At 46.6% G+C, this 26,758-nt stretch overlaps 4 protein-coding genes across 7 annotated transcripts in view; 1 reads left to right on the top strand and 3 right to left on the bottom strand.

Annotated features, from left to right (window-relative positions):
* Nucleotides 1-6,352, bottom strand: part of smtnb (smoothelin b) — a 48,099-nt gene extending 41,747 nt beyond the window's left edge. The window contains exon 1 of the mRNA XM_084468543.1: nucleotides 6,073-6,352. Coding sequence (XP_084324669.1) covers nucleotides 6,073-6,123 — 51 coding nt within the window. The 5' untranslated portion in view covers nucleotides 6,124-6,352. The remainder of the gene's footprint in view (nucleotides 1-6,072) is intronic.
* Nucleotides 6,353-6,714: 362 nt separating this feature from the next.
* Nucleotides 6,715-15,221, bottom strand: trafd1 (TRAF-type zinc finger domain containing 1). 4 transcript variants are annotated; one of them, XM_084468732.1, is made up of 11 exons: nucleotides 14,430-14,867; nucleotides 14,217-14,352; nucleotides 13,560-13,613; nucleotides 13,002-13,440; nucleotides 12,224-12,523; nucleotides 11,226-11,290; nucleotides 10,359-10,625; nucleotides 9,818-9,956; nucleotides 8,466-8,685; nucleotides 8,241-8,289; nucleotides 6,715-7,463 (listed from the first exon to the last, which is right to left on the bottom strand). In XM_084468732.1, the coding sequence occupies exons 1-11, from the start codon at nucleotides 14,465-14,467 to the stop codon at nucleotides 7,437-7,439; spliced, it is 1,734 nt and encodes a 577-aa protein (XP_084324858.1). In that variant the 5' UTR covers nucleotides 14,468-14,867; the 3' UTR covers nucleotides 6,715-7,436. The 4 variants fall into 4 exon arrangements, with proteins under 4 accessions (XP_084324858.1, XP_084324855.1, XP_084324856.1 ...); XM_084468729.1 differs by lacking the exon at nucleotides 6,715-7,463 and adding an exon at nucleotides 15,078-15,221 and having other exon boundaries at nucleotides 8,193-8,289; nucleotides 14,430-14,476; XM_084468730.1 differs by lacking the exon at nucleotides 6,715-7,463 and adding an exon at nucleotides 15,078-15,206 and having other exon boundaries at nucleotides 8,193-8,289; nucleotides 14,430-14,489.
* Nucleotides 15,222-15,361: 140 nt separating this feature from the next.
* LOC311343019 (MOB kinase activator 1A) lies at nucleotides 15,362-22,348 on the bottom strand. The gene is made up of 6 exons (XM_084467869.1): nucleotides 22,190-22,348; nucleotides 21,165-21,331; nucleotides 20,846-20,939; nucleotides 18,681-18,814; nucleotides 17,933-18,096; nucleotides 15,362-17,361 (listed from the first exon to the last, which is right to left on the bottom strand). The coding sequence occupies exons 1-6, from the start codon at nucleotides 22,201-22,203 to the stop codon at nucleotides 17,284-17,286; spliced, it is 651 nt and encodes a 216-aa protein (XP_084323995.1). The 5' UTR covers nucleotides 22,204-22,348; the 3' UTR covers nucleotides 15,362-17,283.
* A 423-nt stretch (nucleotides 22,349-22,771) lies between these two features.
* On the top strand, nucleotides 22,772-26,668 carry mthfd2 (methylenetetrahydrofolate dehydrogenase (NADP+ dependent) 2, methenyltetrahydrofolate cyclohydrolase). The gene is made up of 8 exons (XM_084468841.1): nucleotides 22,772-22,926; nucleotides 24,341-24,525; nucleotides 24,631-24,753; nucleotides 24,930-25,082; nucleotides 25,174-25,281; nucleotides 25,383-25,475; nucleotides 25,661-25,786; nucleotides 26,010-26,668. The coding sequence occupies exons 1-8, from the start codon at nucleotides 22,847-22,849 to the stop codon at nucleotides 26,156-26,158; spliced, it is 1,017 nt and encodes a 338-aa protein (XP_084324967.1). The 5' UTR covers nucleotides 22,772-22,846; the 3' UTR covers nucleotides 26,159-26,668.
* The last annotated feature ends 90 nt before the right edge of the window (nucleotides 26,669-26,758 follow it).

Genomic DNA, 26,758 nt, shown 5'->3' on the forward strand with positions numbered 1-26,758 from the left:
AGATGGGAGGACATTCCTACAGTCCGTTAAGATGTCGGTCAGGAGGTGCCGTTTATCACCTCCACCCATGTGGGGGTAGGGGGCAGGGGCAGTGGGAGGGGGCAGGGGCAGCCCGGGCAGGAGGCAGGAGGGGGCTCTGACACGAGGAGGGGTGGGTCTGATACAGGCCCCAGCGCCATGCAGGACACTATGGAGCACTGTTGATTACACCGTAGAGTCACACACAGTGTCTGTCAGGGAGCTTTGGTTGTGAGCACTAAATCAAGATAGGGCAGACCAACAAAACACTGTATAAATCATGCTATATACAGACATGTTATAAATGCATCAGGCTGCTCTTAGATTTAAATACTATCTATGGGTGAGAAAGGTAAACAAATGTAGGCCATATTCTGACCCAGTTATGTAGAATAACCTCACACACACACTCACACTCACACTCACTCTCCCCCTGGCAGCCTCTCTGGTAGCAGAGCGTAGCTTGGATTACTGTCCCGGTGGTTAGCGTCTATTTCTGCTTTTCTTTTGTTTGTTTCCCTGTCCCTGCTTGCTAATCATAGTCAGCAAAATATTGGTTAACTGTTTACAATCAACAAGATTTGACCTTGAAAAGATTAACAGGGCGGAGCTAAATAACACAAGCTAAAATTCAGATTATCTACGGTGGAAAACAGAATACTTTTGAATTAGATTAAATCCACATGGCTTTGATTTTAAACCACAGGCCACTACTTTGATGCCATTTTTTAGCTGGTTTCCAGTTAAGATAGCTTCCCTTTTTCTTCAGTCATATCAGTTTACTTCCATTTAAACGCAAATCCACTGCTTTAGTCTGGTCACCTTTGATAGTTACTCTGTCATATATTCCTCTTTCCAAAGCTCGCTGGACACCCCGACTTAGCAAAGTCAGCCACATTCAAGTAATACAATTAGAAGAGGCATCCACGTTACTTAATGGCAGATAGCAGGAAAGTGGTGCATTATCAACGGACTACCCACAAACAAAGGCTGGACTGTCCCAGCGGGCCGGCGCACAGTCCCGTACACTGTCCTTCACACAACACCAGAGGAGCGAGACCTGCTCCTAATGTGGGACATCACTGCCTCGTTACGCAGTGGCTCTGCGTGACCCCTCTCTGGGGTCATCCAGGGGAGACATGAGCCCAGAGATCTTCCAGGGTAACGCTGTCTGTTACACAAGCGTCTCCTGGCTGCAGGACGCAGAGCCAGCTGTGCAACCCTTTCTGTTCTAAAAAGGAAGAGATTTATCAATTCTACCAAAAACCACAGCACTGATGACTACTCTCTGCAGGGGAACGCAGAACCAAAGCAGAACCAAAGCAGAACCCGGTCCAATCCACCAGCTCGTTGTTTAGAACTCATTTGTCCGCTTTAAACACAGCATGCTGGAAAAAGAAAACATCAACATCCGCTGGACAGTTTGGAGCTCAGGAAACGCTTATTTCCTGGGGGACTGAGTCCGGGAGGAGCCGGGGCCCGGGCCCTTATCTCAGTCCGGCCCTCTGACGGGGGCAACTGCTTTATCACACTTCCAAACAGAGTCTCACACAGACACGGTAACCACTTTTTTGCTAATCTTTTCATTTTCCTGTAATGTCATTATTTTCTCTTGATAAGCGCTTGCCAAGTCAGTAGGGGAACGGAGTCTGGCTCCCGCAGCTCCGACTGCAGTGTGCTGACACATCATCTGTTGTACACAGGCCCGCTGCGTGTTGGTTCCAGCTCAGCCACACCTGATCAGCATTCCAGATGTTACACCAACAGCTAGCGTCACGGTGCTAATTTCTAGTGTAAGTTAAAGAAAGGTGCTTCTGTATTTAGGTAACAGCTGATTTGGCCCCTGAAGAGCGAACCAACCCGATTTCAGTCCTGCAGCTCAGAGAATACCTTAAGGCTAAAGAAAGCCAGATAAATGTCAGCTTAAAATAAAAATAAAAGGGTTTATATTTCATCTTACACTAACATGTCTTGAAATATTAGGTTGATTTGGAGTCACCTGACACCGCCCAGCCTAAAGAGACGACAGAAGAGGAGTCCATGAACCCTTAATGGCCTTCCCAGTCTTCCTCTTGGCAGGGTGAGGCTCCCCAGATGATGAGGACCAGCGCCTCGAGGAGGATCTGTCTGCTAGATCACTAGACGAGACAGAGACCAGACCCCCTCCCGGACGGCCCAATCACCTTCCAGAACCACATAAAGACATCACGCACCATCCATCAGAGCAGCAATACTTGTCTATTCACGTACACATACGGCTAAACTACAAACACATACGACTAAACTACAAGGACACGTACAGCTAAACAATGAGTACGGATAAAGAAAAGTAGTACACATATGGATAAACTTAGAAATTCCAACAGCAGGTGTGTGAATAGCAGTGCTGTTGGGACCTAATGAAGTCTTCAGTTAGGATAACTTCAGTCTGGTTAGGATAACTGATTAGGAGTCCACTTCCTTCATCCATCCGTAGAAATGGACCACGTCTCTCTCCTTCTGCAGTTCCTCGTCTCAGTTGAACTACGAGTCTTAAACAGGGCGGACAGTGTATTTTTTGCATTTCATGCAGCATTGTTCAAATACATTGTTCCAAGAACAAAGAAAAAATGAAGTCCTCATCTGGGTTTATGTCTGTACATCCTCTAAAGTTCAGGCCTTTCTGTGCTAAAAACTCGAGGCTTGATTCTAATTCGAGCCGCTTGGTGACTTTTTTCCTGCATTTTTTTTAATCTCCTGCTCCGTCCTGGCGTGTTTCTGTGTGTGTGTGTGTGTGTGTGTGTGAGAAAGGGGTTAGCAGTCTAGGATTCAAGCACCAGCTTGTATAATCTCAATGGAGCTGATCCATCTCCAAGATACAGATGGCTTTGATAGTGCTCCAAAACATTGTTTAGTGACAATGAAAAGAATAGTGAAGGATAGCTTTGCGCTCTGTGCCCTAATGCTTCATCTGGACCAGAGCAACAACAAGTGAACCAACTCTGCCTCCCGCTGAATCTGAACATGATCCCAGACAGCGCTTATGTAATTCTTTGTGATTTCCCCGACAGTTTCCTTCCATAGGAGGAGAATGACATTTATCCTCGTCTCTCGGGGAGCGTCGGAGCGAGCTGCGGACCGCCGTGAGAGAGGACAGAACAAGCCGCTCGTTTCAGTGCCGACTGAAGCTAGTGAGTGCCTGTCAACACGCAAGGGGCCCAGGGAGCCATTACCCAGCACCCACGGGGCCCTTACCCAGCACCCAGGGGGGCCCGTAGGAAATACAGGCTGGAATCCGCCCGTTTTAAACATGTGTGAATGTCTCCCAGTCTCCAGGGACCAGGACAGTTACTGGGCCAGGAAGACCGGCCACAACTCATTCCCAGTGACATCCCTGGCGCCAGATAAACCACAGAAAGTGCCTTGAATAGTAGACCTCTCACGGTCGAAGCTAAACACTCAACACCAAGCGATGCAGAGGCAGACACATGAAATGATACAATTTTATATTTGGAGTGGATTCCCACTTTCCCATAATTCCCAACATCAAGGATCCACAGGTGTCTGTTCTTCCAGGTATGTAAGATAGTTGTTGACTTATCTTTTCGTCTTCTGCAGCTTCCTTGGCCAGATCTCCTTAAAGAAAGAGATCCTTGATCTCAACGGGACCAGCCTGTCTAAATCAAAGTTAATTAAAGCCAGAGAGAGGACCACCAGGAGATAGCAGCAGGTGCAGACTGCCCTACAGGTGTACTAACAGAGGCCTCTTTCAGGGTGCTCCCACGGAGACACCCGTCACCCCGACACCTGTCTGTCACCCTATCCCAGAAGACGACACACTTTACCACACAAACACAGCCGGAGGCCTCGATGACAACACACTCCGCGTTAGGAATGAGACATCACCTCACTTTGAAGTCAGGGAGCGGCCCCCTCAACTCTCTGGATGAGGTCATTAAAACGCACTGAAAACCAGTTTCTATTCTGTCTAATGCTCTTCTTCATAACTGACAAAAATAACGATTTGAATCCGTCCGCAGCATCAGGGAGTCAAAGATAAAACAGTCAGCAGTGAACCAAGTGGAAACAGCTTGGGCTGGTTGCCATGGAGGGCTTAAATGAGCGATGCAGTGGGAGCCAGTGACTGAGGAGGCTGTATTCAGTGGATGAGAGCACCAGCACCAACCGCCATCTGACCCTGGGACCGTTGGCCTCATTAAAGTTTGTGTTGTGCAGCAAAACTGCTCAACAACAAGCAGGACACACATCCAGAGCCCATAGAGCTCCCCTTTCTTTACTGCCCTGCTGGCACTAAACCTTCACTATATATATATATATAGGAATTAATTCATTATTGATCCTCTATATAAGCTCAATAAAATGTCATCATTAAATCGTAATATAGGATATTAGATTGAATTAATTTCAACATTAATCCTGTATCTAGACTGAACAAAGCCAATTAGACCGGATTATTGTAATCGTTAGACCTGTATCTACACTGAAATAAGTGACACATTACGTTGTCACAACTCTTTAGTGGATAAATAAAACTCATTCCTCAAAGCAGTCTTAAAACCACAACCATGCAGGCTTAAAGTAATCTCCACTTGAAAACAATGAGCTATGAAGCTATGAATTACGTAATTCAGAACTCTTTCTTGCTTAACGCCACTTTGTTGTCTTTATGCTTGCAGCAAGTCTAGACTCTACTGTAACCATTTGTTTTCATTTAAACAATTTTGAAGTTCCAGATTTTAATTAATACGTCAACAGTGTGTTTTCGCCATGCAATATGTTTTGTCTGAATTGTCAGCGATCAAAAAGTCAAACCAAATAAAGTTGTTCTTGTCCTTCCAAAGTAAAGGTTGCTGAAGTTAAAAGTGGAAATGGAAATGTTATTGTGGGCAGGGTGCTCTCTCGGTAAACATCTGGCCAGGCTGATGGCCCTGGGAAAGAGACGCCAGGAATGAACTTATAATCACAAATCAATTCACTAGGAAGTGGGTCCATCAGAGAGGGCCAGGACCCATTCTGATGGACCCACTTCCTCCAACTATCCCGTTAGTAATGAAGAAATGATAATCAAGCAGGTAAGACAAATACAAACGTAAACACCAAACTAAGCCTGGATGACTAACAAACTTATCGATCCATCAATCATCCAAATACTATTCATGACTCAGATTAAATTAACGACAGAAGGCTGCGTCACAGGACCAGTTGAAGCCAACTGTAATAAAGTATATTATAAACCCATGGTAGATTATAAACCTCTAAGCAAGGTGAACAGGAATGTGTCTGAAAATTGGAAATAATACATGCATAGTCCAGGATGAATGACTAATTCATTCATGCCTCAGACTCCAAGGTGTTGACGTGGTTTTACATTACAGCTGTTTTCTTGTGACTCATTTTATTGACGACCGGAACTGACGTGTGTGTGTGTGTGTGTGTGTGTGTGTGTGTGTGTGTGTGTGTGTGTGTGTGTGTGTGTGTGTTAATCTTATTTAGTCTTGGCTGTCTGTACGGAATGTGTTGCTCACTGAAATGACATAATGCCAGCCTCAATATTATTGGTATACAAACAATAAAACCATAATTGATACGTATTAGGTTTAATTTCTAAATCAAATGATTAAAAATTAATCATTAGGTCACACCTGTGTGACCTTTGGTCAGAGGGCCCCCCGCACTAAGGTGTGTCTAAGGTAGAAACAGGTCCTCAAACACTCAACTCAACAGGGATAAAGGTTACCGTCTATCTGAGTGAATGCTCGACAAACACAAATTCTGCACATTCTGAATTAAACAGTGACCACGGAGAGAAACCTCCACAGACCTCGGAGCCTTAGCACCGTCCCACACCCGTCACTTGTCACTCTTACTTTACCCGAAGAACTCGTTGAAAGGTGCAGGCCTACTTCAGTAACGTAGACCAACCGTCTGAATTAATAACCGTTTCATGTGCTTTCATTTGTTTCTTCCGCCGAGGTTCACCGGCAGCGACGGTATTTTTAAAAAGGTGTCCAACACCATGAACATCAGAGCCCAGCATCCTCATCATGTACTCACCAGAAGGCGCAGGGACGACTCGTCCAGAGTGGAATAGCTCTGAAGAGACATCTGGATCTCTCTGGTCACAGGTGAGGAGAGACTCGTGCTGAGGTGCGCTTTCTCCTCCGGCCGCTGGCAGTCTGCAACCTGCAGGAATGTGTGGAGCCTCTCCGTCTGTCTAATCTGTGGGATTTGAAGCCAGACTATTATTCTGATATAAAGCTAATTAAGACTATTCTGGCGAATGGGAAGCACATAATCGATCCCCCTGTGTCGTCTCTGGAAGTCGGTGGAGCAGACACGCTGATACGGACTGCTCGCCAGGTTTTGAATACAGAATTCCCACACAAAGTTTCTCTAAACCCGCCCCTTGTGGTTCGGACTGGGAAGCATGCGCTTCTGGTGCGCCCCCCTGTGGTAACGCATAGCGTGACACCTCGATACACGGTGCAGAGATTACATGAATTCATCCTCTAGTCAGGCAATGTGGGGAAATAAATAATATATCGCGCTTTAATTGTTTGTTTTTTGCGAGGCTTATGTCTCTGCAAATTAATTAACAGCCAACTGACCTCCAATTGCATACAAATATGTATATATATATATCTAAAGAATTTGACAAAATACTGAGATGAAAAACAAAAGCTCTCATCATTTCCATGTACTCATTTAATGTTTAAGCCCTATAATAGCCCACAGTTTGATAGTCTGAAGTATTGCTAAAAATCCATCCATTAAGTCAATAAACCAAAGTTATTTTCTGTATTTCAGATGAAAGGAAACATACATTACATAGATTTAAACAAATAATATGTATACTAAAACACTTCATAACAATCCAGTTGCTTTAGTTTTAAATCAAACTGAAAAGAGCAGAGGCTGCTTGAAGTGATATCGTTCTTGGTCAGTTAGCAGAAATGATAATGCTTACACACACCATTGTTTTAGCAAAAAAAACTTTTGCTTTATACATAAACCCATACAATCAAATTAAGTAACGCCCTTACAGATGATTCTGATAAGCATATGTAGTGGTCTTGCCATTATATAAGAATAACCTATAATAAAATAAAACAAAATTCACACTGATTTAAAAAAATTAAATTATGATTAGACTGATGTTAGACTTCAAAATTAAACAAACGTTCATTTAAAAACTTAATCAGGACAAGAGGTGACTACATTCCATTTCAAATTAAAGGCTGAATGGCTTCAGGAAATAATCTACAATACACCAGCACACAGACAGGCACTTATCAAGTATGGAAATGTCCTTGATCACAGAGGAAACCACAGATGATTGGAGAAGGATAAACAACACAATATTACTGCCCCCTTCCTCTTCATCCTCTTCATCCTGCTGGCTCATCCTCCTCTTCATCTTACTCGTCATTTGGCTTCTTCGGCAGCTAGTAAAAGAAAGCTACTCGTTATCCGGTTTGTTTCTACATCTCTTATGCACAGACTATGGAAGACGTTACAAATACAAACACACTTTAATTTTAACTTTATTATTTTTTTAATCAAATCAACTCTCGGGTGAAGATGGTACGATTCTTGTTAACAAAAGGGATGGGGTTGGAAGGTACTGGCCAGCATTTTGTTTATATAGAAGTTATGATTTTATTGATACCATTATTGAAATCATTATTGATCAGCATGATTACAAATATATTCAGGTTATTTGAAGCTGCGACTAGCTGCAATGTTACATATTACGACTTCATCTGAGAATGTGAGTCATAAACATTAATGGACTGAGACTGTATAAACAGAGACTCCCAGTCCTGACTCTACTGGGAACAGGCTGCAGCTCAGTCTGCGCTTCCATCAACCAGTCCCTGAGTGATCAGCTCACATCCTCCCTCCCTGAGATCCTGGAACTACGCCAGGATGGAGCGGGGGTGTACGGAGGTACGCTCGCGCCACCTTTTCACACTTCATCTGTGATGATGTCCTCCCTGCGGGGTGAATCTGCTCCAACGTGTTTTAATTAATGAACTTATGAAGCTAGTATTCAAGTCTAGACTTTTGTTTTTAATGTCATTGGAAAAGCTTTGTTTAAACTCCCAACATCCTGCGCCTCAGACACTTTGTTAGTTTACACTTTATAAATAATAGTACTCTTCTTTTTACTCAAGTATTATTTTAGGTTAGGTTTGAATCATCAGACGTGTGGAGCTTACCTTTCTCCCTGGGCTCCTCCCTCTCCTTCGCCCTTCTGCTGTAGATGATCTGACACACACACACACACACACACACACACACACACACACACACACACACACACACACACACACACACACACACACACACACACACACACGTCAAAGTGATCCACTGAACACAGCCCCTTTTCGAGGTGATAAAGTCGGGGTTCAGCAGGAGGGGGTCCCTGGGACGTCTCTTACCCAGCTGACGCTGAGTTGGGGTAATGAGGGGTGTCGAGGAGGGAGGAGAGAGGACCCGGGTCTCTACCGTGCTGGGACCGGTTCGGACCAGGATTACCACCTCCGCCGGGCCTCTGGGAGGGGGACGGAAGATCCCCACCCTGGGAGACCCTCCCTGAGTATCCCCACCGCAGCTCGTCGTCCTCCTGAGCCGCTCCAAACAGCTCCCCTAGTGGCTCGGCTGAACACAGCAGGACATCAGTCAGCACGTCACCTTCACCACGTCATCAGTCATCAGTCACCACGCCACCAGTCATATTTTTCACTTGGTCACCCCGACACCCCGACGGACAGGATGTGTTGTTGTGGTCGGCCAACGTATGTTGTGTCCTGAATATGTCCGGTCTGACACATGGACCAAACCCAACACACCATATATGGTGTTGAGGCTTCAGTGTGATTTCCCTTTGGGGAAAACAAACGCTTCTGTAAAAATAATCATCTCACACACAGAGTTAACACACACTTTTTTTTTTCTCTTTTTTTTTAAATGGGATTTTTTTTTGCCAACCGCTAGTTGAACTTTGAAGGCACGGGTTTCTTGATTTCCATTAACGTTTCCATGGGAAATAAAGTCACAATCTTGCTTAAAGGGCAATTGAATCCCAAACAGTTAGTTTTTTATGGATATATGTTTTATATGTGCCTTGGAAAAGGCACTTCGATTTCACGACCAGGGAGACAGGCGAGCTCCGTCGGGGCAGCGGATGACTGCAGCGTCCGAGAGAACGGCTTCTTCTTGGACCACTGTCATTATAATGTCAACTCTTAATTCAGTGAATTAATAATTGACTTAATAAAGTAAAAAGTTAAAAAGTTAAATTATATGAAAGCTGTTGATATCATGTCCCTGTGTGAGGTAGGGTGTTTTTTTATAAGTGCCCAAAAAAAGGATTTATTTCTATCATTATTCCCATTCCACAGTGATGTATAGGTAAATACTCTAATCAGTTTGTTGGCTTTTACATCCAATCCTTAAAAGGTCGACTCAAAATGTTTTAAGAGAGAAGAAGCAGCATGGAGTCAGGAAGAAAAGACCAACCGATCAGAATGTGGGAGCATGAGACATCACAGGGATCTTCAGCTCGTTGGCAAAGTAACGGTGACTGGAAACCAAAGGACTCCATTAGACCGACACCAGCGTGCTCATAAAAACCCACTTTAGAACAAACAGACGTGGACGGAGACCATCCTGTCCAAACACCGACCCAACATCTCCACAGAGAAGTTAGATCAGGACAGGACGTGCATATATGGGCAGGCTGGGGGAGGAAGTGTCCTGGCGATCTAACGAGGTCTCCATGGAGCGTTACCTTGGTGACGGACCCTCCTGTGAGGCTCTGGAGAGGCTCGCCTGCGAGGGTCCTCTGCAGCAGCGAACGGCGTGATGAACGAGGCCTTCTTCATGTTGTTCACTGGCTTGGAGGAGCAGGGTCGGAGGTCACACTGATCCTGTGGCCGGGAAAACCCAACAGAGGGACCGAAATAACTCTGCTGCCCTTTAAGGACTCGTTCACAACACTGATGTCCTGCTCTGTGTTCCTCGTTCTCCTCTGTACTCCAACAGCTGCTGGGCTCATTTGGAACATTCTTATCTTTTGTATTGATTTAGATAAATGCATTAAATCGTTTAAATATCAAATATTTAAATGCTTTTATATTTAAATAATATTTAACTCTGGTCCAGTTAAGACATCAAATAGCCTGAATAGAATTCTAAGATCATGAATGAAATGGATATAAAATAGACATTTATCTTCTCCTACAATACACTTACAACCACATGTTGAGGACAGCATCTAACACGTGTTGACCGCTCCGTTACAAAAGGGGATAACATTCAGAACCGCCTACCTGATGGTGGAACACCACGGACTCCTCCAGCACCACGCCGCAGAACTCACAGGGAATCACCAGCTCACCCTCTAGCGGCCGGGCCGGGGGGCTGCGGCGGGCGGGGGCGTCCACGGGCAGGAAGTTGGAGGGCCCGGGGCGGTGGGCCACGGGGTCGGCGTGGCTGTGGAGGGTTTCGCTGGTGCTCCTGCTCATGGGCTCTGCGTCAGAGGGCGAGGGGGGCCGCTTGCTGAAGGAGGCGAAGGCCGACGCGGGGCTACAGCCGGTCTGCAGAGAGGGAGAGGAGAACATCAGGGTAGTGAAGGCATCGCATTAGGAGGGATTCAGGGGCCCTGGTCGGCCTCTTATGGCCCCTGGCTCCACGCAGAACACTGAGTGTGAGTGTGAGGCCCAGTGTGACGATGGAGTCTCTTCGTGGAGCAGGAGATGCGTTACCACCTCCCGCCCTGCAGACAGGCTCTGACCTGCACGTCGTTCTGAACAGGCAGGGCAGTGAGGGCTCAGGCTGCAGCTCTAGAAGGCGTCAAGTTTAGATAGTTTAGAGGAATGTTCTCCAAGGAAAGGAGTTTCCAGGAAAATGTTATGTTTGTGCACAGATTTAACCTGCAGACAATTATAAATAGACAAGAAAGAATTCAGAGAATTGGGAATGCACTGCCCAGCCTTTAGCCCTTTGACCCCACCACGACCTCACCTAGAAAACTCAAACCAAAGACGTGACATTTGAACTTTAAACTCGGAACTTCAATCAGCTGTAAACTACACTCCACCACATCTCCATCCACAACGCAGCGTTTCAGTCTTGCTAGAAGCGGCCCTTTCTGTGTGTGGTAAAACAGTGTGCGCATTACTGAAAGGTTGACGTACCTGATGCAAAATGAGGTCTTCTTCAGGAAGCAAGGCCTCACAGAACTCACACGGCAGCATGGTGTCTGGAAGACAGAACAACAATGTTTGACAATGCAGACGGTAAATAGAGACAGCAGACGTAGACTCAGAGACTGGGTAATGGTACATCACCTATGCTAATGCTACATCACCTAGTGCTAATGCTACATCACCTAGTGCTAATGCTACTTCACCTAGTGCTAATGCTACATCACCTAGCGCTAATGCTACTTCACCTAGTGCTAATGCTACATCACCTAGTGCTTATGCAACTTCACCTAGTGCTAATGCTATATCACCTAGTGCTAATGCTATATCACCAAATGCTAATGCTATATCACTTAGTGCTGCACACAGACTAAACCACTACAGCATGCCCATTCAACTAGCGGCCTGTGGGCCGAATACAGCCCTTCTTAATTTTTTTCTGGCCCGCAAGAGGTTGCCTGAAAACCTCCCAAAAAATTAAGATTAAGATTTAAATTGAAGAAGAAAGGAAGAAAGTTTATTCCATGTAGCAGTGCCATATCTATTAAGTTAACACTACTTTAAGTAAGATTTATTTGTAGCGATTCATTGACATCGTTTTACTGTATGTGTGGCCCCTGAACCCCCAGCGGTTTTCCTTTTTGGCCCACTTGTTAAGGAGCTTGAATAGCCCTGCACTACAGGAAACAGACATGAGTGGTTTATTCCACTCATACCCCAGTTACCAGACATTAGTATTCATCTGGAACGCCACTGTTTTCTATTGACTGAATCAGATATGAGTCCCTGGTGCTTTGAGCACATTATTTCTGTTATCCAGAAGACATCTGGTCCATAGTTCTATTGGACCGTGGTGGTTCATGTTGGATTTTTAGTGTGTTGATTTGAAACTGATAAAAGGCATGTCTCTCCCAATCAGGATTCAGTAGTCAACAAAGCCATGGTATCCATGTTGTAGTGCGCCCAGTGACCCACCAGTGATGACTCACCTTTGTAATGGTTACGCTGGGCTGCAGCTGCCTCGGAGTGCTGGACGGTGTTGTTGTTGGAAGGAGACACGAAGGAGACTGAGGCGTCGGGAGGATTCCTCCCCAGTCTTTTGTCCCAGACGTCCGTCCACAGGGAGCTGCCCTCGGCCGCAAGCTCATCCGGGCCTGGGTCGCTCTGCAGACTCAGCGCCAGCAGGAAGTCCAGGTCGGTCTCCTCCTCCGCAGAGGAAGAGCTGTGAGGCCAGGCGCTGCTGGAGCTGGTGGTGCTGAATGCTGTTTGTTCTTCTGCGTGTTCCAACACTGGACCCAAGTGGACAGGAATTGAGTATGAATGCAGAATAATAAGTACTAACAATAGTAGTAACAATCAGTAATAACAAGCATCCTTTATTGGAAGGCAAACTAAAATGGCTTCAGAGTGCAGCTGAACCTATTAATTGATTAATCAATTGACAGATATTTGGTTTAGACAAAAAAAAAAAATACCAAACATTTGTTGCTTGGAACTTTAGCAATGCAAGTATTTGATAGGATTATTATATTTGGTAGGATTTGAAAAGCAACGGCAACCTAGTTGCTTGAATCGATAAAGTGATGACCGCACTGCTGCTTGCCAGACAGTCAAACCAGCCTATTGAACCGGTGTTTGGGCTGAATCACAAACATATTCCTCCAAAAGATGGACTAAACAACGTATTTCAGTCTAGTAACTCAGGCTGGCTAAACGTCTCCTCTCTGTCCTGATTGGCTAAAGGACTCAGCTCAGTCCTGAACTCACGTTGGCTGAACGATGCGTTCCCCGGGCCGGTACTGGTCCTGTTCCCTGGTCTCCCAGAGCCCCGGCCCGTGTTGTACCCCCTGGGGTCTGGGGACCAGGGGAAGCCCCTTCCCTCCCCTGCACTGATGTTGCAGGTCTTGGGAGTCCTGCTCTGGGCCTCTAGGAGGTTCCGGATGGAGGGCACGTCGAACCAGGCCCCGGGGGACTGAGGCTCTGCCGTGCTGAAGCTGGTCCGGTTGTTGTTCCTCTCCTGGGGGGGCGTGAGGCTGCCGCAGACAGCCGGGTGGCCCGCCTGCTCCCGTAGCATCACATTGCTCCTGCAGAGCGGGCAGGGCTCGGTCCGCGTGCCGCAGTACTCCTCGTGCTCCTGGGCCTTCCTGGAGCCCAGCTCCAGGCCGCAGTACTGACAGGGGACCAGACGCAGGGCGCACTCAGAGCTCTGGGGGGAAACAAACCCATGGGGTCAGAACAAGAGGATTGGGGACAGACTGGGGATAGACTGGGGATAGACAGAATGCTTTGAAGATGTATCTCTTCAAAGGGTCAGCCCTCTGTTACCTGGTGGATCTCCACACGGTCCTTATCCATCTTCAAACCACATTTGCATTTTATCTGAAATTATGGAAGAAAAATTTACCTTACATTATTATGCTAACATATACTTTTCATCTGGCCTATATGCTATATAAATATAACAATGGTAAAGAAAAGCTTAAGAAGACAAAACACCACCCCTCTTGAACTATGACCTGTCATAGTCATAGTTCAAGGTCTGTTGATTAACTTATCTGTGTTTACCCACTGACATAGAGGAAAAACAACAGATTGGGAAACTAGGTAGACATGGTGGATGCAGAAAAATAACAAATATCGCAAATAACATTCCTGATGGACAGAAAGGGAGATATAAGGAGGGTCCCAGGACTAGCTCTCGAGTTCTTTGTCAAACCAACTCGGCTTTGCTCTTACTTGTTCGCGAGTAAAAATAAAGTCTTTTGTCATTCTTGCTCCGGTCTCCTCATACTCTCTTATTTAAGTTATAGTGTTAAATGCGGATTATCCACCACAAAATGAAAGTGAAAACAATGAAACAACCAAAAGAAAACTGAATGAAAAAACTAGCAACGATCAAAGCAGGAAAAAAGCACACATTGACTTGAATCTCTACCTTGGACTGTTCTTACATGATGGAAACACGTTTGTCCTGAGCGTTACCTGCGTGTGTTCCTGCTCCTTGTGTGTCTGCAGCTCTGTTCTTCGCACGGGTTCCTGGCAGACGTCACACAGCGCTAGGTTCCTCCGACAGTGGATCTCATGTGTGGTGAAGTTGGCTTCAGGAATATCGTGCTTGCTAAAGAAGAAAACTCGTTTAGAGTCATTGTACTCCGGGCAGTGACACCATGACTTTTTGTTTTCGGTCTCTCTTACCAGTTGCTGCATATCTGGGTTCCTTCGTCGCCCATCATCAGCTTCACCTGAACACAAGTACTGCGTGTTGACAGATCATGTTCATTGTTTTTAACATACTTTGGCAACAAGTGGTTTTAATAGTTAGTATATACTTTTAATATTTAGCATAGACACACAACACATTTAGCACGACGGTTGAGAATCAGTTTCGTTTCGCATATCCCGCTTCAGGACCCGACGCCGAGTCTTAAATATGCTGCCTCCTCCATCATGACCCCGTCCGCTGTGGGGTCCAGACCCTCTCTGCTGTGGGGTACTCCAGACCCTGTCTGCTGTGGTATTAAGACCCTGTCTGCTGTGGTATTAAGACCCTGTCTGCTGTGGTATTAAGACCCTGTCTACTGTGGGGTCTAGACCCTGTCTGCTGTATGGTCCAGACCCTGTCTGCTGTGGGGTCTAGACCCTGTCTGCTGTATCGTCCAGACCCTGTCTGCTGTGGGCTCCAGACCCTGTCTGCTGTATGGTCTAGACCCTGTCTTCTGTGGTAACCAGTGCCGATGAAACCGAAACTAAACCATCCCCATTGTTGACATAACAGACGCTCGTGAGGATATAGTAGTAATATACGAGGTAATATCTCAAAGTGTACTTCATGTGAACAAATACCTGAGCAAAGACGTCCAATGAAGTATTTGGTTATTAAGTCCCCAAATTGGAAATGATCAACTGGTCTCAGATGGTGACGGGGCTCAGAGCCAGATAGTAACTTATGTTTAAGATCTACCAGACGACCACTGAAGTTCAGCCGAAGCAGAGACGCTCCCACTTCCGGGTGGAGGCTGATAGTGCATCTGATTGGTCGAATTGAGTTGAGTGAGGGTGCGTTCGTCTACCGTACTAGGTCAGCTTGAAGGGGGTTAGGGTAGGTGGACTCAGAAAACACCAACAACAGCCATTTCATTCCATGTTTATTGGTTTTTACTATCAATACTGTCATTTCAGACATTTTCATTACGGTAAGGCACAGTTTTGTTCAGGTAAAACACTGATCATATTTACAGTAAATATTTGATGCGGTTCAAAACTCAGCACATCTCAGTCAAAATTGCCAACCAGTGGTATTGCCATCGACGTAGATATATAAAATATTTTTTTCAAATCTGAAAGCCCTTATTCTTTGTAATTCAAAGACTGAAGCCCAAAAAATATTTTAAAATGAAATGTCACGGAACCAATTTTCATATGAGGGAACAAATGGGTAAAATCCAAGAGGATTTGTAGTTAGAAAAAAAAGAAAAAGGTATCACCAATAATGTTAATATCTTAATTAATGCAAGTTGGATCATGCATCTTCAAAAAATGTGGTCCATAATTTGCATTTTGGGGCACATGGTTTCATCTCTTGAGAATTTAACAAAAACATTCTGATGACTAGGAAAATGACCCACGATTGTCAAATATATTGTTGAGACTCAAACCTTACCCAGAATAACGCCCTCAAACTTTTACCAAGGAAAGAAAACATTCAATGTGTTTGTGGAATCAGAAATGCATTTGTCGGTGCCAAGACGGCACACAAGTAGACCTGCTGTTCTCAGACATCATTAAGAGAGGGACAGGACTGACGGACATCTTTGGGTACCAATGACAGACATGAATCTATGCCACAGGTTTGCGTTGTGTGCATGTGTAACGGCCATTTTGAACAAACAATAGATCAATTCCTGAGGGGAGAATGTGTTAAAAAAAAAAGAAGAAAAAAAAGGTTACATACATTTCCAGCATTTGTAGGGACAGAATACCATCAATGACCAGCACCCCAGAAAGTCACAGAATGAAATGACAGTAAACTAAATATTCACATGACATCACACAACACTAGGCTATACTTTTTTTTGTTAGCATGTTTTTGCAACTTGGCGACATGGACATCTTTAAATCTAATTCATCACTCTGTGTTTTAGAAAGTGGTTCTAAGGCGTAGAAAGTGACCGTCTAATTACAATTATGTTATATTTCAATAACCCCTTTGTAAAAAATAAAATAAAGCAGAAAAAAACATGTGCAAAAAACTCAATATTGCATGACCAAATTCAAATAGCCAAAAACTAATCTAATGAGGCTATTTCCATTTTCATGTCTCCTTACAATTATAAACGGTCCACTGTATCGCACTCTGGGAGGGAGTTGTATCCTGCCCTCGCAGACAGCAGTTTGATTTGTTTCTTAAACCTTCTGTGTACTATTTTTTACCCATCTTCCCCATCGCTAATGACGAAAACACTCAGCAAGCAAATATATAAAACTCTTCAATTGGATTATTTGGTCACCCAAATGGCTAAATCTAAAAATGATCAATCATAATTAGTTTAACTATCAAGTAAAAAAGAACAAAAATCATAGTATGTGAAATGGTTTAGAAAACTATAACACTATACACCAACGTTTCCTGAAATAAAAATGCTGCTTTTCATTTAACCTCCCGATTCCCTTGGTCCAAAGCACAGATGAGCGAGTCCCTCCTACCAATTAGTGAGCCACAAGTTATCCTTAATGAACAGCCCCATACTCTGCTGCTTCAACACACATGGAAATATCTCTTAAAGGTTCCGCGACGAGGGGACATCCCGAGATGAAAGAGGAACAGACAGGGGCAATACTACAACGGTACAGGCCGAGAAGGTTGAAAAGAAAAGCCCAAGGCACAGAGATCAGAGGAGACATCACAGAGGTAGCGCCAGGCGGGAGACGCAGAAGAGCTAGTCGGTTATATATTAAACAGGTGTGTGTGTGTGTGTGTGTGTGTGTGTGTGTGTGTGTGTGTGTGTGTGTGTGTGTGTGTGTGTGTGTGTGTGTGTGTGTGTGTGTGTTTTCATCGGTCCTTGGATCCCAGCTTCTCGATCAGGTCCTGAAGAGGAGCCAGCTCTCGCCGGTCGATGAGGTTGAACTCCTGAAGGACAGACAGACGGACGGAGGGACAGACAGACAAACGGACGGAGGGAGGGACAGACAGACGGAGGAACAGACAGACAGAGGGACAGACAGACGGACGGAGGGAGACATGGAGGTCATGGAGGGTCATGCTGCAGGGTGATCCATCGTTGATCCTCCACCTTGATTTCTCACATGTCTGTCATGGCATTCTTTGCTTCAACCTGCCGTCCTTCAGAAAGCTTCCTTCTTAGCGATAGGATTCTGCTCTTTTAAAAAATTTGTGCCCAATTATACAGAGGTTTGTTTTCTTACTTATTATTTAAAAAATGCCGCTGGCAAGATTTAAGAGCTCTAGTGAAGTTATTAGTGAGAGAGGCCACAGCCATGAGTGATTGAAATGATCTGTGAGCATCTCTTCTCTGGCTGACCACGCTGCCACCGAGTCTGCATCAGACTAAACACGATTTACCAGGGCTTCGGCTCATTTAGGACCCATCACAGCATGGGTTCTCTGATTGGTTTGGGGAATCCTTCTTGCCTATCTCACTTGACAGCACTACAATACCCAGAACACCTTTAAAGCTGACCTGGACGAAGAAGATGAAGTGCTTGAAAGAGGTGTTGAGGTGGGCCTCCTCCTGCAGCTGCATCACAGAGTCGAAGTGCTGGTGGTAGATGTGGGCGTAAACCCGGAACAGACGCTTCAGGATCGTCTTGGCAACGGACATGAAGTTCTTGGGGAAGGGGACCCCTGCAGAGAGAGCAGAGTGTTATGGGCCGTGGGGGGCATCACTCAGGAGGGAGCTGGGTGTTACTGGTGATGGGGGCACCACTCAGGAGGGAGCTGGAGGGACACTGGGAAGATTGGGATCGATCGGTCATAGTCAAAGTTAGGAGCTGGTAGTTAGGGGGCTGGTAGTTAGGGGTTAGTGGCTGGTGGTTAGGGGCTGGTAGTTAGAGGTTAGTGGCTGGTAGTTAGTCCCATGTACATTTGTGGGATTAATGTTCTGTGATTTGGGCTATTTCAGTTTCGCTTGATGTGGTTAATAAATGCATTTATTCTTTGATGTTATAAAGTTGTTTGGAAATAAGAATTGTGCTGGTGAGTTGGCCGGTCTAGACTACCCTAGTCTCAGTCTCTCTAACTGCTGGCTGACACAATCACAAAGAGGAAGTGACAAACAGTCAGTTGCCTAACACTAATAATACCTTAAAGTAAGCTTCCGTGTTTCCGTCTGTCTCTGAATATATTTCACGCAAGCATGGCGAGCGTACCGTTAGCATGTGGCGCTAGGGAAACACAGAAGGTGCAGTGAACACGTTACTGAGACACACCGATCTTGGAGGGGAAGAGGGTCTCGTCGTCCAGCTGGTCCTGGACCCAGGTCATCAGGTAGTCGATGTACTTGGGGGCCGAGCACTTGATGGGCTTCTTGATGTTGGTGCCGTCGGCCCAGTGGTACTCATACCTGAGAGGACACACACACACACACACACACACACACACACACACACACACACACACACACACACACACACACACACACACACACACACACACACACACACACACACACACACACACACACACACACACACTTTGTGGGACATGGGGCAGACAATTGGTTTCCTCAAACATGTTTTGGTTACGCGTGAATTTCAGAAAGTAATCATAATGTTGTCAACATAATGTTTGTTATGAAGCTCAATCGGTTGTTTAGAAACCCAAAGCACAGTCCATCTTACATCCTGCCTCACAGATAGACTTTTTTTAAATACGCAAAATAATAATGACAAACGTATCTAGTGATTATTCAGTGGTTATTTTTTTTATAACCATTACACAAATTATTTTTGCATTTTCCCTTGAAAACCAATTTATGAAGCCATTATATAAAAAGGCAATAAATGAGTTGTTTACACAACAGAGGCCGCCCTGCTGTCTACGTCAACAGGAAGTGAGTTCTGGGCTCTTCCTCCTGATTACAGAACCAACCAGAGCAGAGCGGAGGGCAGAGGAAGTGTAATCTGGTGTCTAACGGAGCTGCTGGAACAGAGAAGCTCCCAGCCCTCTCACTGACCATGTGACCATGTTCAGATGACTGCTGGTGGAGACACCGTCACGTGAAAGGCCCACACTTTGCTTTAGATAACGATCGTCTCTTCCCCAGCACGCCACGGGCCTTAAGTAGTTTCTCATAACCCTTGAGTTTCCTTAATCCACCCGGATGTGTCCAATTATCTTTCAGCCATTTTGACCGGGGTTTCTCAACAAAGGGATTTGTGTGCAATGTTGGAACACGCTCTTAACGTGTCGTGTTGTCAACATGACACCCTCGTGGCCCGTTAGAAAAGTGTCACAAGAACACACACTGGTGGTTCCTTGAGTAACTCCAGTGTCACAGGAGGAACCAGCTGGTTTTCCAATGCAAACATTAACTATTCTGGATGTCAGAAAACAGCACCCATTTACAGCGGTGAAAAGTCTTTTACTCCACAACATGTGTGAATGCTTCCACTCAATAGTTCGTTCTGTTCTGAATAGTGCTGAATTCAGCTATTCATAAGCAGTGCACAGCAGCTACATGTGATGCTAGTAACTTCTGTGTTTGCATTATGCCGGCAAAAGTAGACTCCAAAGAAAGAAACAGGTCAGGAAAAACCAGGAAGGCCTCTTGGAAATCCCTTTTCCAGCAGCTGTAAACCACACCGAACCACGTGGCTGATAAAGGCCCGGACAAACAGACTTGACTCGACTTGTTGTGAACATTACACCATGGGCGTCGCCCGTCCCCACTGTAGGGAAGCTGCTCGCTGCGGTCGTGTACGGTAACGACAGTCCCGTGAAAACCCCCCCTGCGCCTGCCAGTGGAGCCACCCCCACCCTGAAGCTGGGGCGGTTCACTAGTGGAAGACCTTTCACCTCCTTCTGCTCATTCAAGGTTGTGTCACCCCCTTGGAGAGACAGACAGACAGGACTACTACAGTCTCTCTCTCGTTGGACAGACAGACAGACAGGACTACTACAGTCTGTCCATCAGGGCTGCGTCACCCCGTTGGACAGACAGACAGGACCACTACAGTCTCTCCATCAGGGTCACCCGCTGGACGGAGAGACAGACAGGACAACTACAGTTTGATCTTAATCTCAACAAGACGTGTTCGGGTTTCCTTCAACTACTCCAGAAGCCGCTCTGGAAGGGATGTGATACCCCTCTCCTATAAATAGTCCGGTCCTCGGGTTTCAGGAGGAACAGTATCACGTTATTAGCAATCACAGGAATTAACTGTCCTGGTGTAGCGCCGTCTTATTTTACCATCTCCAGGGGCTCAACCTACAGTCGGTCATATGCACCCACATAAAGCTATCTGCAGCCAAACCTGAGAGGCTCTGAGTGAGCCCTCAGCCTCTGTCTGGGCTGTAACCCCAAGAGGCTGTCTGCTGAAGGACCGAGCAGGACCGTCCACACAGAGTCAGTAGAGGAGGAAAGGTTCAGTACCTGGGACCAGCAGACATGACGGAGCAGCTGGTTTCACTGCAGAACTCTGTTATGGTTCCATAGAGCATGTTGATCTGGTTAAAAAAATCCACCGCTGAGGAGAGAGGAGAGACTCCGTTACTTGGACTGGTACATTCAGCATTCAGATACGGCACCAACAACTATACTCGCTGCTAGTGAAATAATGAACCCGTTATAACAAGGTGGGGCAGGCTCATGTAGAAAGATGTGTTTGTGTGTTCTTTACAAATTCTCATGCATTAATGTCCACGACATGGACTGTACTCTGGTTAACTAATAAAAGAGGGATTGCGCTCACTGTTGACGGCGATCCACTCGTTGAGGTCCTCCCCCTCTGGCAGCATGACGGCCTGCCGCAGGTTCCCACTGCCCAGCGTGGCCTCGGCATGCTTCAGCAGCTCATACTGGTGCGAGCCCTCTGGGATGTTCTTCTTGGGCTTGAAGGTTTTGGACGAGCGACTGCCACTAGGAGAGAGGAGCAGCACATGTCTGGTGATTCACCGCTGAGGGGGACGGACGGCTGGTCTCTGATCGTTCACTGGGATCAGAGTTAACAGACGCCGTACTGCTTTGTATCATGAATCAAAGAGCAGGAGTCACTTATGTCTCTAGAAGAGGAACAGGGCTCTGGTGGAATTAAATGACAGCTCGACCTGAGGTTATAAACGTTCATTAGATATCTACACACAATAAAGATCAAGCTCTACAGTAATAATGGGTTAAATTGTCAACAATTACAGGAAATGTATGCCAACAGACCTAAACACCTACAGACAGACCTACAGACCCAAAAACCAGACAGACAGAACTACAGACAAAGACCTACGGAAAGACCTAAATGTCTAAGCACCTACAGACCCAAAGACCTACAGACATAACGAACTACAGACCTACCTACAGACATAAAGACCTGCAGACCTACAGACAGACCTACAGACGAGCACTACTCAATGACATGGATGAGCAGTGAAGAGGAGCAGAAAAGAGGAGCACTAGAGAGGAGCAGTGAAGATGAGCAGCAGAGAGGAGCAGTGAAGAGGAGCAGTGAATCGCAGTGAACTGGGCCAGCGTCCCTCCTCCCCACCGCCGTTAGCCGGAGTCTCGTTAGCCTGAGGAGCGTTGATCCTTTACATCAATAAGAACCAATCTAGCGGGCGAAGACGATCCAAACGTGTCGCTTAATGTCTCCACACTCGGCGGCTCCTAAACTACATGGTTTAATCCGACGGTGGGTCGTTGTTGGCCCCAAACTAAACCCCCTTTCCGCGGACCATAAGGTCTACTGAGCTAACGTCAGAGTCCAGGTCGAGGTTCAGTACTCACAACAAGAAGCTCATCTTGGCGTTGCGCGGAGACGCGGACGACTCGACTAAAGAACCGGTCTGGTTAAACTTTAATACTAGTTAGACTCTAGACGGAGCGGACCTCTTGTCAACACTGCTATGTGGTTAGCCGTCGCTAAACGAAACCGCAGCCTCTTCCTCTCTGAGCCCACCCCGCAGCCACGTGTTGGCGCCCTCTGCCGGCGGGACACGGCGGTGCGGGCGCTTTGCGCGCTGCACCGGAATGAAGTGACGCGGGTGCGCCGGCAGAGGGCAGGCGCGACGTGGGTTCGAAATCAGTCAACCCGATGAGAGCCAAGCAGAATCCAAGAGGACAACCGGTGCGCCCCTAGTGGTCCGCACGGAGCGCGACAAGACGTGCGCACAACACGAAGAGGGCGACAGCCCGTGTGCCCCTAGTGGTGCGCCGGGTGCGCCCCTAGTGGCGTGCTCCGCCCGGATGAAGCGACGCGGGCCCTAAATCGAGCATGCCCAATGAGCTCCTCGTATCCTCGGTTGAGCAACGCTTCGGCCCCGCCTCGTTGACGTAGGCCCCCCATGCAGTGAGGGAGGAACTATATATTCCGTCCACACGTCCGGTGGTTCACAGGCGCCGCTCTGTCCTCCCCTCCTCGCCTTCTCCTGTCTGCAGACCACGATGGCAACCTTAAGGGCTCTTCGTAAACTGTGTCAGCACTCACAGCAACAGGTGTGCAGTCTGCACACGTCCGCCACCAGGTGAGCCCGTAGATTCGGTAATAGACGGTAATAGATTACCTGATATAGTATTACCGTTTAATGGACTTGAATGAGGGTTTGCTTGGTTGCTTGATCGATGTGTGTTGTGTTTTCACTGTCAACTTGGTATGGCTACGTTTCAATTTCTGTAATCACCTTTTGTGCGTGATAGCCGATCCATATACAAGTTTATTACGGCGAGCGCCAAAATATTGAGTTGTATTGAGAGGATTTCCGTGCGCCCCTAGCGGCGCACCGGTAACACTGAAGCAAGCGGCGGCTGATGAAATCGCTGCCGTTGCTTGCACTCCCGAGGGGCGGGGATACCGGCTGCATATGAGTGTTGGTAAATATACATAGCATAGGAGTAGATGGTTTCTATTCTGATTGATTTCCAACTTTCGTGTGTTTATTTGATGTGAAAGTCCGACTAATTATCTGATTGGCCTAAAACTCAAACCATGTGTAAAATGTGTACATTATTAACAGGGTTGCCAACTCTCACGCATCTGGCGTGACACTCACGCTCCCCCCCCCCCCCCCCCCCCCTGTCAAAAATTCCACCCGCGGAACCTGTTATAAATTCTATAGATTCTACAGAGTTCCAAAAACCCAAAGTTGGCAACCCTGCATTATTGAAACTTTTCACACGCAATGAGAATGGAAAAATGGAATGGAATGGAAAATGGAAAAACATTTTAAACAAGGCACCAAAATCATGCCAACCGATAAATAATCAAAAACATGCAATCTTTGCAATCCCAAAATGCATTAAAACGCATTGTTTCCCACAACTTGAATCCACTGGGAGTTGAGCTGACTGTCCGCTATGTTTCCACCGTAGTGTAGAAAGTTACGTTGTACTCTAGATGTTCATTTCAACAATTGAAAGCCATTTGAATAACCCCCAAGTTCGGTCACTAGGACACCTGGCAGCAATGCAGCGCTGGGCTCCAGACTGCTGATGGATCAGCACAAAGTGTTAATACTTTTTTGGGGGGCGTCTAATTGGCGGGGCCAGAAGAAAGGAATGGTTATATAAGGTTTTAAATGCTCATTAATCTTCTAATGTCACTTGTGTGTTCTTGCCATCTTGCGTAAGTGCCCACTCTGAACACATCGTGTTGAAATGTGACACCAACAACACAACTTGAACAAACCTATCAGAAAACCTGCTGCCCATTTAGGTGCGACTAGAAAACGCTCTGCTTGCAGCAAAAAGCTTTCCTTACACCTATTTATAGCCGTGTACTTAGGCTCTTTAGGTTTGCTCTATACTTGGTCACAGGCCTCTTGGCTGCAGGAGTCGATAAGAAGGTTTTGGATAACAAAATGGCTGCACTCCATATCATGATGGCTGGTGAGGGGTGACGGGCTGGCCTCCTGCTCATCTGCCCTATCTCGTCCTCCCCAGACAGGAGGCTGTAGTCATCTCGGGGAGAAAGCTAGCCCGACAGATCCGGGAGGAGGCCAGGGTGGACGTGGACAACTGGGTGTCGTCCGGCCACAGGAGGCCCCACCTCAGTGTGGTCCTGGTGGGGGACAACCCCGCCAGCCACTCCTACGTCCTCAACAAGACGCGGTCGGCCGCTGATGTCGGTAAGCAAAAATAAATGGGGGTTTTACATATATATGTAAATATGTGTATATATTTTATTTCGCTTTTTTTGGCTTATGGTACTATGTCTCCTCACTGCCTCGTAGGAATCAGCAGCGAGACCATCCTGAAGTCCTCAAACACCAGCGAAGAAGAGCTGCTGGATTTAATTTACAAACTCAACACTGACCATCAGGTCGACGGCCTCCTGATCCAGCTGCCTCTGCCAGGTAGACACTCCCCCAGCAAAACCACAACTCTTGAACATGTCTACATTATTCCTGGGGCAGAGTGTCTGTTCCTAGCAGCACAAGACACAGGCCCTGATTTGCATTCCCTTTGCATGGGGCACTTTGTGTAGATTGTTGTCACAAGGATCTAAAATCGTTTGTGTCTGATCTACCAGATCACATCGACGAACGCAGAGTCTGCAACGCCGTGTCCCCCAGCAAGGACGTGGATGGATTCCACGTGGTCAACGTGGGCCGCATGTGCCTGGACCAGTCCACCATGCTGCCCGCCACTCCCTGGGGGGTCATGGAGATCATCAAACGCACAGGTGAGTGGAGACAGACCCCGCCCATCTCCTCTTCACCTGAGGATGGGACTTTCCTCTGACGTGTTTCTCCCCCTCCCCGCCTCCGTCGCAGGTATTCCTACCCTCGGAAAGAATGTTCTAGTCGCCGGCCGCTCCAAAAACGTGGGCATGCCGATCGCCATGCTGCTGCACACAGACGGGCGCCACGAGAGGCCTGGAGGTGAGTCGCGAGTCGCGTGCGTGTGTGCATGCGTGCATGATCAGCTGCAGGGGAATAGGGATTTCACATGCTCATGTTCTTTTGTTTCTGTGTCTCTTCAGGCGACGCCACCGTTACCATCACTCACCGCTACACTCCTAAAGACCAGCTCCGGCAGCACACTAAGATCGCTGACATCATCGTTGCCGCAGCAGGTAGGGGTCTGGTTACTGAAGCAGTTAAAACATGCAGTTTAATCAGATGTCAAAGTGTTTTAGCATTACTTGTGTTATACCTTGTTTGTAGCTGTGCGTTGGGCTAGTTAGCAGAGCTGTGTATGACTCTTTAATGGGGATTTTTTCTATCCGTGGGTCTCCTAACGGTCTTACCTCGTTACCAGGGATTCCAAACCTGATCACGGCAGACATGATCAAGGAAGGAGCGGCTGTCATCGACGTTGGGATCAACAGAGTGCTGGACCCCGAGACGGGCAAGAGCCGGCTGGTGGGAGACGTGGACTTTGAAAGTAAGCGCAAACAGAACGTTGTACATTAAAGCTGGGGTAGGCGAGGGGAAACCGAACGTTGTGCATTAAAGCTGGGGTAGGCGAGGGGAAACCGAACGTTGGGCATTAAAGCTGGGGGAGATGACCTGGGGAAACCTTGTGACTCTGGTCACGAGCAATGAGCACAGTGCACTCATTTAATTAGGGCCTAATTACATGATTGTAACATCTCGTTTGGTTTCAGGTGTTCGACAGAAGGCCAGCTTCATCACCCCGGTGCCTGGTGGAGTCGGACCCATGACGGTGGCCATGCTCATGAAGAACACCATCAAGGCGGCCAAGAACGTGCTGCTGTACCCCCCCGAGAGGGTCCGCATGGCCGCCGTGTCGTAGAGACCCCGCGCTGCCCGGACCCAGCAGCACCGTACATTCCACTCCCAAATGACACCGCCCTCCAAAACCGTTTAGGATTTTACCCTTTTACCCCCTGGTTTAGAGTTGTTTCTGTCCCAAATCAAAGATGTGATACGATGCCAGACTAAGCTGTTACGTTCGGATCGCAGTGACGTTACACACTGCCACTCGATCCTCGTTGCTTTTAACACTAAAGGTGGTTACATTTATTTCATGCAGCTATGTTCACAGTTGAACGATTTGATAGTATTCATACCCACTCCACGAGATTTTTTACTTGGGAGAAGTATAAAATAGTTTATTTGTATATCCACATAATTTAATATTTAAAGGCACGCGAGGCAGCAGTATGTAATGTTGATTTGGCGAGGAATTCTGGACAATGCCCGGTTGTGAGTTTGTTTTTTTCGAGAAAGCTAAAGGGCTAACATGGCATGGTTCTTGCATGCATTTGTAGGCAATATTTTTGAAATAAATATTCCAAATGCTTCTTTGTGTTAATGTTATTATTTTTGTTTGTGCATTTGTGTGTGTGTGTTCTTACAATAGTAACAACTTGATAGTGTACATTCGGTGTGG

This window comes from Micromesistius poutassou, assembly GCF_964030765.1.
Source record: "Micromesistius poutassou genome assembly, chromosome: 5".
Classification (NCBI taxonomy): domain Eukaryota; kingdom Metazoa; phylum Chordata; class Actinopteri; order Gadiformes; family Gadidae; genus Micromesistius; species Micromesistius poutassou.